We start from the raw sequence: 15,226 nt of genomic DNA, 5'->3' as shown, positions 1-15,226 counted from the left end.
AAGGATTCTTAGAATCTCTGTAGTGATCGGCGTCTCCCCATACACAGGATTACACAGTAGTGAAGAAGTCGTCCTGGTGAGTGTGTGACACCGCAGTGTGTCAGGAGGATGGAGCAGGACCCAGAGCCCCATCACCGAGCCTCCACCTCATTCCCTGATACATGAGCAGAAGATCCTAGAACTTACCACCAGGATCACTGAGCTGCTGAGCGGAGAGGTGAGCGCTGCTGGGAATGCTGGGACATTATACAATAACGCCAAGGGAGGGGTCTGGTAATGACTGTGTCCTTGTGTTGTCAGGTTCTTATAAGGTGTCAGGATGTCGCTGTCTATTTCTCCATGGAGGAGTGGGAGTATTTAGAAGAACACAAGGATCTATACAAGGACGTCATGATGGAGAATCCCCAGTCCCTCACATCACCAGGTAAGAGGAGACCTTCCATGACTGTAGAGGAGAGAACAGTTTTGAATCAGAGTGCGGATGTAGATGTGCTGTGCCACAGATTTGGCAGGGGCTACTGCTTAAGGAGCAGCTAGATTACCCCCCCCCCCCCCCCCAATCCTTACCCTTTAATCCATAAGGACATCACTGCAGGGGAAACACCAGGCCACTACCTTTGGAAGCAGTCTCTGTTCAGTGGCTGCTGACCCACTGGGATCAAGAGATACCAATGAAAAGCCCCGAGGGATCAGTCAGAACTGTAGCCACAAGACAAGCAAAGACAGGGAGCGTTTGCTGCAATGCATTAAACCGTGAAAAGATCAGAGTAGGCAGCACAGGGTCAGTACTAGAAACAGGCAGAGGTCAGGTCAGGCAGCAATAAGTTAAATCTAGTTAACAGGCAGAGGTGAATAAGGTCCCTTTCAGACGAGCAAGTGTCACACTCCGGACTCACAGTGCAGCACCTGTCCTGACCTCCCAGCACTGCCGGGGTCGCATTATAGTGATTTATGACGCTATGTAATGCTTACAGTTCTGGAAGGTATTGGATAACACTGACAGCATTATGTCAGTGTTATCCAATACATTCCAGCATCATAAATCAATATAATGCTATGCGACCCTGGCAGTGCTGGAAGTTCAGGACGGGTGCTGGTGATGTGAGTCCGCAGCAGTCACACTCACTCGTCTGAAAGCAGTCCTAAATGTGCAACTGAACTCAAGAGTGGAGCTCCATGGTAGGAAACTAGCAACTAGAATCTCTTACTCGGACACCATTCCACAGGGGAGGGTTCTTTAAATATCCCAGGGAGGCTAGCCATAGAGTGGACAGGATTAGGGCCACACATGCTGGCCCTTTAAGAACCAGAGGAAGCACATGCCCTACAGGCAGACAAAGCCACTGCAGGCCAAGAGCTGGCCACAGATCAGCACGCTGTGGACAGAACAATGAAATGTCATCAGGTATGGACCACCGGAGCAGGGAATTGGTTAAGAGCTCCAACGGCCTTCAAGGAACAAGGAGATGTCAGCAGCCACGGACCGGCCGGCATCACCGATTCACTCATCATTGGATATAGACAATGTATTCAGTCATCGTGTGTTTTTCCTACAGATGGAACCAGTCAGAGAAATCCACCAGAGAGATGTCCCAGTCCTCAGTATTCCCAGGACTGTCCAGGGGAGAAACCAAATATCCCACTGGATCATCAGGTAGGTGAAGCTGAGGTTTCTACAAATCCTCTATAGACTGATGTAATGGAGCTTTCTACTGACCTCCCCCAGCAGCAGTGGAGTATACTGTACGCTCCGTCTACTGACCTCCCCCAGCAGCAGTGGAGTATACTGTACGCTCCGTCTACTGACCTCCCCCAGCAGCAGTGGAGTATACTGTACGCTCCATCTACTGACCTCCTCCAGCAGCAGTGGAGTATACTGTACTCTCCATCTACTGACCTCCCCCAGCAGCAGTGGAGTATACTGTACTCTCCATCTACTGACCTCCCCCAGCAGCAGTGGAGTATACTGTACTCTCCGTCTACTGACCTCCCCCAGCAGCAGTGGAGTATACTGTACTCTCCATCTACTGACCTCCCCCAGCAGCAGTGGAGTATACTGTACTCTCCATCTACTGACCTCCCCCAGCAGCAGTGGAGTATACTGTACTCTCCATCTACTGACCTCCCCCAGCAGCAGTGGAGTATACTGTACTCTCCATCTACTGACCTCCCCCAGCAGCAGTGGAGTATACTGTACTCTCCATCTACTGACCTCCCCCAGCAGCAGTGGAGTATACTGTACTCTCCATCTACTGACCTCCCCCAGCAGCAGTGGAGTATACTGTACTCTCCATCTACTGACCTCCCCCAGCAGCAGTGGAGTATACTGTACTCTCCATCTACTGACCTCCCCCAGCAGCAGTGGAGTATACTGTACTCTCCATCTACTGACCTCCCCCAGCAGCAGTGGAGTATACTGTACTCTCCATCTACTGACCTCCCCCAGCAGCAGTGGAGTATACTGTACTCTCCATCTACTGACCTCCCCCAGCAGCAGTGGAGTATACTGTACTCTCCATCTACTGACCTCCCCCAGCAGCAGTGGAGTATACTGTACTCTCCATCTACTGACCTCCCCCAGCAGCAGTGGAGTATACTGTACTCTCCATCTACTGACCTCCCCCAGCAGCAGTGGAGTATACTGTACTCTCCATCTACTGACCTCCCCCAGCAGCAGTGGAGTATACTGTACTCTCCATCTACTGACCTCCCCCAGCAGCAGTGGAGTATACTGTACTCTCCATCTACTGACCTCCCCCAGCAGCAGTGGAGTATACTGTACTCTCCATCTACTGACCTCCCCAGCAGCAGTGGAGTATACTGTACTCTCCATCTACTGACCTCCCCCAGCAGCAGTGGAGTATACTGTACTCTCCATCTACTGACCTCCCCCAGCAGCAGTGGAGTATACTGTACGCTCCATCTACTGACCTCCCCCAGCAGCAGTGGAGTATACTGTACTCTCCAGTCTACTGACCTCCCCCAGCAGCAGTGGAGTATACTGTACTCTCCATCTACTGACCTCCCCCAGCAGCAGTGGAGTATACTGTACTCTCCAGTCTACTGACCTCCCCCAGCAGCAGTGGAGTATACTGTACTCTCCATCTACTGACCTCCCCCAGCAGCAGTGGAGTATACTGTACGCTCCATCTACTGACCTCCCCAGCAGCAGTGGAGTATACTGTACTCTCCATCTACTGACCCTCCCCCAGCAGCAGTGGGAGTATACTGTACTCTCCATCTACTGACCTCCCCCAGCAGCAGTGGAGTATACTGTACTCTCCATCTACTGACCTCCCCCAGCAGCAGTGGAGTATACTGTACTCTCCATCTACTGACCTCCCCCAGCAGCAGTGGAGTATACTGTACTCTCCGTCTACTGACCTCCCCCAGCAGCAGTGGAGTATACTGTACTCTCCATCTACTGACCCTCCCCAGCAGCAGTGGAGTATACTGTACTCTCCATCTACTGACCTCCCCCAGCAGCAGTGGAGTATACTGTACTCTCCAGTCTACTGACCTCCCCCAGCAGCAGTGGAGTATACTGTACTCTCCATCTACTGACCTCCCCCAGCAGCAGTGGAGTATACTGTACTCTCCATCTACTGACCTCCCCCAGCAGCAGTGGAGTATACTGTACTCTCCATCTACTGACCTCCCCCAGCAGCAGTGGAGTATACTGTACTCTCCATCTACTGACCTCCCCCAGCAGCAGTGGAGTATACTGTACTCTCCATCTACTGACCTCCCCCAGCAGCAGTGGAGTATACTGTACTCTCCATCTACTGACCTCCCCAGCAGCAGTGGAGTATACTGTACGCTCCGTCTACTGACCTCCCCCAGCAGCAGTGGAGTATACTGTACTCTCCATCTACTGACCTCCCCCAGCAGCAGTGGAGTATACTGTACTCTCCATCTACTGACCTCCCCCAGCAGCAGTGGAGTATACTGTACTCTCCATCTACTGACCTCCCCCAGCAGCAGTGGAGTATACTGTACTCTCCATCTACTGACCTCCCCCAGCAGCAGTGGAGTATACTGTACTCTCCATCTACTGACCTCCCCCAGCAGCAGTGGAGTATACTGTACTCTCCATCTACTGACCTCCCCCAGCAGCAGTGGAGTATACTGTACTCTCCGTCTACTGACCTCCCCCAGCAGCAGTGGAGTATACTGTACTCTCCATCTACTGACCTCCCCCAGCAGCAGTGGAGTATACTGTACTCTCCATCTACTGACCTCCCCCAGCAGCAGTGGAGTATACTGTACTCTCCATCTACTGACCTCCCCCAGCAGCAGTGGAGTATACTGTACTCTCCATCTACTGACCTCCCCAGCAGCAGTGGAGTATACTGTACGCTCCATCTACTGACCTCCCCCAGCAGCAGTGGAGTATACTGTACTCTCCATCTACTGACCTCCCCCAGCAGCAGTGGAGTATACTGTACTCTCCATCTACTGACCTCCCCCAGCAGCAGTGGAGTATACTGTACTCTCCATCTACTGACCTCCCCCAGCAGCAGTGGAGTATACTGTACTCTCCATCTACTGACCTCCCCCAGCAGCAGTGGAGTATACTGTACTCTCCATCTACTGACCTCCCCCAGCAGCAGTGGAGTATACTGTACTCTCCATCTACTGACCCCAGGGTACCCCCCTGCCTCCCCAGCCAGCAGTGGAGTATACTGTACTCTCCATCTACTGACCTCCCCCAGCAGCAGTGGAGTATACTGTACTCTCCATCTACTGACCTCCCCCAGCAGCAGTGGAGTATACTGTACTCTCCATCTACTGACCTCCCCCAGCAGCAGTGGAGTATACTGTACTCTCCGTCTACTGACCTCCCCCAGCAGCAGTGGAGTATACTGTACTCTCCATCTACTGACCTCCCCCAGCAGCAGTGGAGTATACTGTACTCTCCATCTACTGACCTCCCCAGCAGCAGTGGAGTATACTGTACTCTCCATCTACTGACCTCCCCCAGCAGCAGTGGAGTATACTGTACTCTCCATCTACTGACCTCCCCCAGCAGCAGTGGAGTATACTGTACTCTCCATCTACTGACCTCCCCCAGCAGCAGTGGAGTATACTGTACTCTCCATCTACTGACCTCCCCCAGCAGCAGTGGAGTATACTGTACTCTCCATCTACTGACCTCCCCAGCAGCAGTGGAGTATACTGTACTCTCCATCTACTGACCTCCCCCAGCAGCAGTGGAGTATACTGTACGCTCCATCTACTGACCTCCCCCAGCAGCAGTGGAGTATACTGTACTCTCCATCTACTGACCTCCCCCAGCAGCAGTGGAGTATACTGTACTCTCCATCTACTGACCTCCCCCAGCAGCAGTGGAGTATACTGTACTCTCCATCTACTGACCTCCCCCAGCAGCAGTGGAGTATACTGTACTCTCCATCTACTGACCTCCCCCAGCAGCAGTGGAGTATACTGTACTCTCCGTCTACTGACCTCCCCCAGCAGCAGTGGAGTATACTGTACTCTCCGTCTACTGACCTCCCCCAGCAGCAGTGGAGTATACTGTACTCTCCATCTACTGACCTCCCCCAGCAGCAGTGGAGTATACTGTACTCTCCGTCTACTGACCTCCCCCAGCAGCAGTGGAGTATACTGTACTCTCCATCTACTGACCTCCCCCAGCAGCAGTGGAGTATACTGTACTCTCCAGTCTACTGACCTCCCCCAGCAGCAGTGGAGTATACTGTACTCTCCATCTACTGACCTCCCCCAGCAGCAGTGGAGTATACTGTACTCTCCATCTACTGACCTCCCCCAGCAGCAGTGGAGTATACTGTACTCTCCATCTACTGACCTCCCCCAGCAGCAGTGGAGTATACTGTACTCTCCATCTACTGACCTCCCCCAGCAGCAGTGGAGTATACTGTACTCTCCATCTACTGACCTCCCCCAGCAGCAGTGGAGTATACTGTACTCTCCATCTACTGACCTCCCCCAGCAGCAGTGGAGTATACTGTACTCTCCATCTACTGACCTCCCCCAGCAGCAGTGGAGTATACTGTACTCTCCATCTACTGACCTCCCCCAGCAGCAGTGGAGTATACTGTACTCTCCATCTACTGACCTCCCCAGCAGCAGTGGAGTATACTGTACTCTCCATCTACTGACCTCCCCCAGCAGCAGTGGAGTATACTGTACGCTCCGTCTACTGACCTCCCCCAGCAGCAGTGGAGTATACTGTACTCTCCATCTACTGACCTCCCCCAGCAGCAGTGGAGTATACTGTACGCTCCGTCTACTGACCTCCCCCAGCAGCAGTGGAGTATACTGTACTCTCCAGTCTACTGACCTCCTCCAGCAGCAGTGGAGTATACTGTACTCTCCATCTACTGACCTCCCCCAGCAGCAGTGGAGTATACTGTACTCTCCATCTACTGACCTCCCCCAGCAGCAGTGGAGTATACTGTACGCTCCAGTCTACTGACCTCCCCCAGCAGCAGTGGAGTATACTGTACTCTCCGTCTACTGACCTCCCCCAGCAGCAGTGGAGTATACTGTACTCTCCGTCTACTGACCTCCCCAGCAGCAGTGGAGTATACTGTACTCTCCATCTACTGACCTCCCCCAGCAGCAGTGGAGTATACTGTACTCTCCGTCTACTGACCTCCCCCAGCAGCAGTGGAGTATACTGTACTCTCCGTCTACTGACCTCCCCAGCAGCAGTGGAGTGACCTCCCCCAGCAGCAGTGGAGTATACTGTACTCTCCATCTACTGACCTCCCCCAGCAGCAGTGGAGTATACTGTACTCTCCATCTACTGACCTCCCCCAGCAGCAGTGGAGTATACTGTACTCTCCAGTCTACTGACCTCCCCCAGCAGCAGTGGAGTATACTGTACTCTCCATCTACTGACCTCCCCCAGCAGCAGTGGAGTATACTGTACGCTCCATCTACTGACCTCCCCAGCAGCAGTGGAGTATACTGTACTCTCCATCTACTGACCTCCCCCAGCAGCAGTGGAGTATACTGTACTCTCCATCTACTGACCTCCCCCAGCAGCAGTGGAGTATACTGTACTCTCCATCTACTGACCTCCCCCAGCAGCAGTGGAGTATACTGTACTCTCCATCTACTGACCTCCCCCAGCAGCAGTGGAGTATACTGTACTCTCCAGTCTACTGACCTCCCCAGCAGCAGTGGAGTATACTGTACTCTCCATCTACTGACCTCCTCCAGCAGCAGTGGAGTATACTGTACTCTCCATCTACTGACCTCCCCCAGCAGCAGTGGAGTATACTGTACTCTCCATCTACTGACCTCCCCCAGCAGCAGTGGAGTATACTGTACTCTCCGTCTACTGACCTCCCCAGCAGCAGTGGAGTATACTGTACGCTCCATCTACTGACCTCCCCAGCAGCAGTGGAGTATACTGTACCTACCATCTACTGACCTCCCCCAGCAGCAGTGGAGTATACTGTACTCTCCAGTCTACTGACCTCCCCCAGCAGTGGAGTATACTGTACTCTCCATCTACTGACCTCCCCCAGCAGCAGTGGGAGTATACTGTACGCTCCAGTCTACTGACCTCCCCCAGCAGCAGTGGAGTATACTGTACTCTCCATCTACTGACCTCCCCAGCAGCAGTGGAGTATACTGTACTCTCCATCTACTGACCTCCCCCAGCAGCAGTGGAGTATACTGTACTCTCCATCTACTGACCTCCCCAGCAGCAGTGGAGTATCCTGTACTCTCCAGTCTACTGACCTCCCCCAGCAGCAAGTGGAGTATACTGTACGCTGCGTCTACTGACCTCCTCCAGCGCAGTGGAGTATACTGTACGCTCCATCTATTACCTCCCCCAGCAGCAGTGGGTCCTCCCCCAGCAGCAGTGGAGTATACTGTACTGCTCATCTACTGACCTCCCCCAGCAGCAGTGGAGTATACTGTACTCTCCATCTACTGACCTCCCCCAGCAGCAGTGGAGTATACTGTACTCTCCATCTACTGACCTCCCCCAGCAGCAGTGGAGTATACTGTACGCTCCATCTACTGACCTCCCCCAGCAGCAGTGGAGTATACTGTACTCTCCATCTACTGACCTCCCCCAGCAGCAGTGGAGTATACTGTACTCTCCATCTACTGACCTCCCCCAGCAGCAGTGGAGTATACTGTACTCTCCATCTACTGACCTCCCCCAGCAGCAGTGGAGTATACTGTACTCTCCATCTACTGACCTCCCCCAGCAGCAGTGGAGTATACTGTACTCTCCATCTACTGACCTCCCCCAGCAGCAGTGGAGTATACTGTACTCTCCATCTACTGACCTCCCCCAGCAGCAGTGGAGTATACTGTACTCTCCATCTACTGACCTCCCCCAGCAGCAGTGGAGTATACTGTACTCTCCATCTACTGACCTCCCCCAGCAGCAGTGGAGTATACTGTACTCTCCATCTACTGACCTCCCCAGCAGCAGTGGAGTATACTGTACTCTCCAGTCTACTGACCTCCCCCAGCAGCAGTGGAGTATACTGTACTCTCCATCTACTGACCTCCCCCAGCAGCAGTGGAGTATACTGTACGCTCCATCTACTGACCTCCCCCAGCAGCAGTGGAGTATACTGTACTCTCCATCTACTGACCTCCCCCAGCAGCAGTGGAGTATACTGTACTCTCCATCTACTGACCTCCCCAGCAGCAGTGGAGTATACTGTACTCTCCGATCTACTGACCTCCCCCAGCAGCAGTGGAGTATACTGTACTCTCCGTCTACTGACCTCCCCCAGCAGCAGTGGAGTATACTGTACTCTCCATCTACTGACCTCCCCAGCAGCAGTGGAGTATACTGTACTCTCCATCTACTGACCTCCCCAGCAGCAGTGGAGTATACTGTACTCTCCATCTACTGACCTCCCCCAGCAGCAGTGGAGTATACTGTACTCTCCATCTACTGACCTCCCCAGCAGCAGTGGAGTATACTGTACTCTCCATCTACTGACCTCCCCCAGCAGCAGTGGAGTATACTGTACTCTCCATCTACTGACCTCCCCCAGCAGCAGTGGAGTATACTGTACTCTCCATCTACTGACCTCCCCCAGCAGCAGTGGAGTATACTGTACTCTCCATCTACTGACCTCCCCAGCAGCAGTGGAGTATACTGTACTCTCCATGTACTGACCTCCTCCAGCAGCAGTGGAGTATACTGTACGCTCCGTCTACTGACCTCCCCCAGCAGCAGTGGAGTATACTGTACTCTCCATCTACTGACCTCCCCCAGCAGCAGTGGAGTATACTGTACGCTCCGTCTACTGACCTCCCCCAGCAGCAGTGGAGTATACTGTACTCTCCGTCTACTGACCTCCCCCAGCAGCAGTGGAGTATACTGTACTCTCCATGTACTGACCTCCCCCAGCAGCAGTGGAGTATACTGTACGCTCCGTCTACTGACCTCCCCCAGCAGCAGTGGAGTATACTGTACTCTCCATCTACTGACCTCCCCCAGCAGCAGTGGAGTATACTGTACTCTCCGTCTACTGACCTCCCCCAGCAGCAGTGGAGTATACTGTACTCTCCATCTACTGACCTCCCCCAGCAGCAGTGGAGTATACTGTACTCTCCATGTACTGACCTCCCCCAGCAGCAGTGGAGTATACTGTACGCTCCGTCTACTGACCTCCCCCAGCAGCAGTGGAGTATACTGTACTCTCCATCTACTGACCTCCCCCAGCAGCAGTGGAGTATACTGTACGCTCCAGTCTACTGACCTCCCCCAGCAGCAGTGGAGTATACTGTACTCTCCGTCTACTGACCTCCCCCAGCAGCAGTGGAGTATACTGTACTCTCCATCTACTGACCTCCCCCAGCAGCAGTGGAGTATACTGTACTCTCCATCTACTGACCTCCCCCAGCAGCAGTGGAGTATACTGTACGCTCCATCTACTGACCTCCCCAGCAGTGGAGTATACTGTACTCTCCATCTACTGACCTCCCCCAGCAGCAGTGGATATACTGTACTCTCCATCTACTGACCTCCCCCAGCAGCAGTGGAGTATACTGTACTCTCCATCTACTGACCTCCCCCAGCAGCAGTGGAGTATACTGTACTCTCCGTCTACTGACCTCCCCCAGCAGCAGTGGAGTATACTGTACTCTCCGTCTACTGACCTCCCCCAGCAGCAGTGGAGTATACTGTACATCTCCATCTACTGACCTCCCCCAGCAGCAGTGGAGTATACTGTACTCTCCATCTACTGACCTCCCCCAGCAGCAGTGGAGTATACTGTACTCTCCATCTACTGACCTCCCCCAGCAGCAGTGGAGTATACTGTACTCTCAGTCTACTGACCTCCCCCAGCAGCAGTGGAGTATACTGTACTCTCCATCTACTGACCTCCCCCAGCAGCAGTGGAGTATACTGTACTCTCCATCTACTGACCTCCCCCCAGCAGCAGTGGAGTATACTGTACTCTCCATCTACTGACCTCCCCCAGCAGCAGTGGAGTATACTGTACTCTCCATCTACTGACCTCCCCCCAGCAGCAGTGGAGTATACTGTACTCTCCATCTACTGACCTCCCCCAGCAGCAGTGGAGTATACTGTACTCTCCATCTACTGACCTCCCCAGCAGCAGTGGAGTATACTGTACTCTCCATCTACTGACCTCCCCAGCAGCAGTGGAGTATACTGTACTCTCCATCTACTGACCTCCCCCAGCAGCAGTGGAGTATACTGTACTCTCCGTCTACTGACCTCCCCCAGCAGCAGTGGAGTATACTGTACGCTCCATCTACTGACCTCCCCCAGCAGCAGTGCAGTATACTGTACGCTCCATCTACTGACCTCCCCAGCAGCAGTGGAGTATACTGTACGCTCCATCTACTGACCTCCCCCAGCAGCAGTGGAGTATACTGTACTCTCCATCTACTGACCTCCCCCAGCAGCAGTGGAGTATACTGTACGCTCCGTCTACTGACCTCCCCCAGCAGCAGTGGAGTATACTGTACTCTCCATCTACTGACCTCCCCCAGCAGCAGTGGAGTATACTGTACTCTCCATCTACTGACCTCCCCCAGCAGCAGTGGAGTATACTGTACTCTCCGTCTACTGACCTCCCCCAGCAGCAGTGGAGTATACTGTACTCTCCATCTACTGACCTCCCCCAGCAGCAGTGGAGTATACTGTACTCTCCATCTACTGGCCTCCCCCAGCAGCAGTGGAGTATACTGTACTCTCCGTCTACTGACCTCCCCCAGCAGCAGTGGAGTATACTGTACGCTCTGTCTACTGACCTCCCCCAGCAGCAGTGGAGTATACTGTACTCTCCATCTACTGACCTCCCCCAGCAGTGGAGTATACTGTACTCTCCATCTACTGACCTCCCCCAGCAGCAGTGGAGTATACTGTACTCTCCGTCTACTGACCTCCCCCAGCAGCAGTGGAGTATACTGTACACTGTATTTCATGTTATTGTTGTTTGCAAATGGTTTCTGGTGCCATAAAAGATTGTATTAATTGTAATTAAATGGAACTTGTCAGCAACAAAATGGCCCCTAAACTGTCCCATTTAACTTTTTCCTGATATCTGCCATACATGTACGGCGGATGTCAGGTCTCTAAAGATGGTATCTGCTCCGAGACAAGTGTCTTAGCCGCCGGGTGCTTTTAGTTCCATACAGCAGACATACGGGGCTAATGTCTGTGATCAGTGATAATGCCGTTCACAGACATTAATCCCCTTAGATGCTGTGTTCAAATGTGACCGCGGCGTCTGAGAGGTAAAAAACCCAGAAGCACACGCTTTCTGGGCAGGAACACTTTTCCCTGGCTGAAATCAGGGAAGGCGTCCCATAGCAGTAATAGGCCAGAGGCTGTAGAAGGCTTTTAGGACTATTACATGTATATTCCAATGCAGGTGGCAGCATGTATTGTAATGTAATGATCTTTATATTCTGTAATGGCTAAAATTCCAATACTTAATATAAAAGGGAGTCTAATGATTGCATGTTGGGGGCCAGAAAAAAAGTAAAAAAATGGTTTTTTAAATTACAAAAACTCCAATCGACCCCCCCTTTACACCAAATTAAAATAAAAGTAAATAATCAAAAATATAGACATCATTACGCCCGATAACACCTCTACTATTAAAAGCTAAAAATATTGATCCCTTACGGCGAATGGTGTAATGGAAAAAAAACATACCGCAAAATGGTCTCAATAAAAACTACAGATCGTCCCGCAAAAAATGATCTCTTACACAGCTCCGTAGACATAACTGAAAATGTTTAGGGGGTTAAGAATATGGAGATGAAAATAAAAAGTTATTTTTTAATTTTTTCATTTTTATTTTTCAGTATTAAAAAACTAGAAAAACTGTATACAGTATTATTCCACCTATAAGACGCACCTGCCCATGAGACGCACCTAGGTTGTAGAGGAGGAAAACAAGAGTAATAATATTTTTTATCAGACATCAGCTCAGACCCCCAATGTTTATAAGACCCCCCAATCAGGCATCAGATCAGACACCATGTTACTAACACACCCATTCACACCTCAGATCAGACCCCCATGTTAATAAAACCTCCAAGTTAATCCGTTCTCAGATTAGAGGAAAATAAATAAAAAATTAACTCACCTCCCCTGTTCCGGACCCCTCCTGAGATTCAGTGCTCTTCCTGCTGTGCTGTAGACTGACGTTGCACAGCGCGAGGTCACAAAGTACTCCGACATCCTCACGCTGTGCGCAGGTCACAGCGCGCAGAGCCTGCAGAAGAAGGCCAAATAGTTTCAGTTTAACTAACGATTGTAATTCGCATTTTAGCTTATTTGAGGGCCTCAGTATAAAAGTTTAATATAATGTATTGTATAGCATCATTATACCGTGCAGTTTAATATAATGCATTGTACTACTGCATCAATATACCAGTTATTTAACGTGTTGTACTGCATCAATCTACGCATTTATTCAAGGCTTTTTCCTGCATTGATATGACATTGTATATTGTCAATACCAGTGTGTGGTGTTTTTGTAGAAGGGGAGGGATGTTTAACTGCAGACTAGAGTTTGATACCAAGTAAAACTATTGCAATAATCTATACCATTCGATGCAACACAAAACACAAAAAATACACAACATGAGGTTAATGTGTATTTTTTTTGTGTGCAAAATATCGAATGCCCATTATGTGAGGAACATGATTGGCACATGGAAGTTTAAGTTCATAAACCATATGCCTCACATTAGTAGTAACCTCCTACTGTTCACATACTGGGCAACATGGTGGGGTACATGAAGGGGTTAATTACTATTAATGTGAAGCACACAGGGGTTCATTTACTAACAGATATACGCCACTTTTTGGCGCGTCTCATGTGTCATTTTCTTTGCCTGTTTTAGGTGTAGAAAATGGCCTAAGTCTACATCAGCAAGGAAGCTGGCATAGATTTAGACAGGCGGTGGATCCTCCGAAGTTATGTAGAGTCCGGCTGTGAGGAATATGCAGAGTGATGATTTAATGCCTGCCATCTGCTGAGGGTGAGGGGTAGTTGGGCAGAGGAAATCAGGCTCCACAGGTGGCCCTGCTACAAATCAGACCACTTCTTTACATTTCACACCCCACTCGGCCACACTGGCAGCTTTGCTTCTCTGGCAGGATGAATACCTGTGGGGGCTGAGCCGGTCAACAACAGCAAAGAATGAACCGGCAGTTAGAAATTATGAAATAACCGTACATATCATAAATACACCTTTTACATCTCTGCAACCCTTGGCCCGAGACGGACGTTCTCCCGGTCTTCGCACTTGCTTGTCGGACGCAGGGACGGGGAGATATGGAGAACTCCTTATTGGAACCAAATTTTAATGTTGTGTTTGGTCTCCACATGGTCAAACGGTCCAGGTGGATCCGTTGGTACCAGAACCATCTAACTATGACCATCCGGTGAGTCATAATAGGTTTTATGGATTTTTGGCTACCAGGGAGAGAGCGCAGAATCCTACCAGGGGGAGTGAGAGCATGGCCGAATAAGGGTTAAAATGTCCGCGCAGGGCACAGACCTTTGTCTTTCTCTGAAGGGGGTCACGTCGTGTAACGTGTTTGGAGAAACCTTGGAAAACCTGCTTCTGTCACTGCCTCCCATGTGGCTACAGCACTCACCATCACAGCTAAAGTATTACGCCTTTATCCGGTAACTGACTTTCATTTGCTAATTGATAGTACCATCTGTATTTGTACATCTGACCATTGTATATATCTGTGTATATAGTGTTGTGTCTAGTGCGCCCTTAAGGCAATTAAATATATAAATTAATCTTGCTCTGTTCTGTATCTCAATCCATAAATCCCCATGTCCGTGTTTCGGCATTATGTCATACGCTACCCGGGTTGGTTCCTGACCCGATATAATCCCGTTAACGGACCGGGCTTATACCTAACGAGGAACTGGTGACAGTCTACCGGGCTGGCAGTGCTCTGTTTCACTGGGGCAGTGAGAAGGCTCTCTCAGCTTGTCAGGGTTGTGAGCGAGTGTTGTATCCTGCTTAAGGTAGTGTGGATCACCCTCTGTCACTCCCCGTGCCTTCCTGTGCCCATGCGGACAAGAGGTATCTGTGTAAACTGTGCCAAGTTGACTTTACGTACTCCCAGGTAGGGCATAACATCATGTTTTCATAACCAGTGACAAAACTGTATCATGTTATCCGACGTACAGTGACGCCATACGGGGCTGCGAGGTTGTTCTGTCTTCATACACGTTCACACAGTGTGCAGTCTGATATTCAGCATAAACCATTCCTGTCTTCCAAATAAGAGGACTGTTCTTTGTAGTCTAACTTGTTTATTGGTCAACAGGTTTGTTTGGTAAAACTGCAAGAATTCAAATAGTGTGTATAAGTGTAACTTATAAAATAGCATGTACTGTAACATTTGGGGGGGGGGTGATTTGAATTTTTATATTTAAAAAAAATATATGTATTTTTGAAAATGTTTCTTACATTATTTTATAGTTCCCATACTGGGAAGAACATTGTGTCGGCACTGTGTCAAGGAGGGCTGAGCCATGCCCCCTGCCTGGCGCACGTGCTTTATCTTAAAGCACCCATCTGGAAGACATCCTGAAAATGGCCAGGAAACTGTGCATGCACTTCAGCTACTCTTACACTGCACATCACACGCTTCTTGAGCTGCAAAGGCAGAATGGCTTTCCCCAACATCGGCTGATATGCAATCTTTCCACCCGTTGGAACTCCACCC

General features: G+C 50.6%; 1 protein-coding gene across 1 annotated transcript in view; it reads left to right on the top strand.

The window, feature by feature from the left end:
• Positions 1-370: 370 nt before the first annotated feature.
• LOC122934767 (gastrula zinc finger protein XlCGF57.1-like) overlaps positions 371-15,226 on the top strand; it is a 28,627-nt gene continuing 13,771 nt past the window's right edge. Inside the window, exons 1-2 of the mRNA XM_044290458.1 lie at positions 371-424; positions 1,557-1,654. Of these exons, the coding sequence (XP_044146393.1) occupies positions 391-424; positions 1,557-1,654 (132 nt within the window). The 5' untranslated portion in view covers positions 371-390. The remainder of the gene's footprint in view (positions 425-1,556; positions 1,655-15,226) is intronic.

The sequence above is a fragment of the Bufo gargarizans genome, chromosome 4 (genome assembly GCF_014858855.1).
Source record: "Bufo gargarizans isolate SCDJY-AF-19 chromosome 4, ASM1485885v1, whole genome shotgun sequence".
Taxonomy (NCBI): Eukaryota; Metazoa; Chordata; class Amphibia; order Anura; family Bufonidae; genus Bufo; species Bufo gargarizans.
The sequence above is the reverse complement of the archived record's forward strand: the minus strand, read 5'-3'. Positions and strand labels throughout refer to the sequence as shown.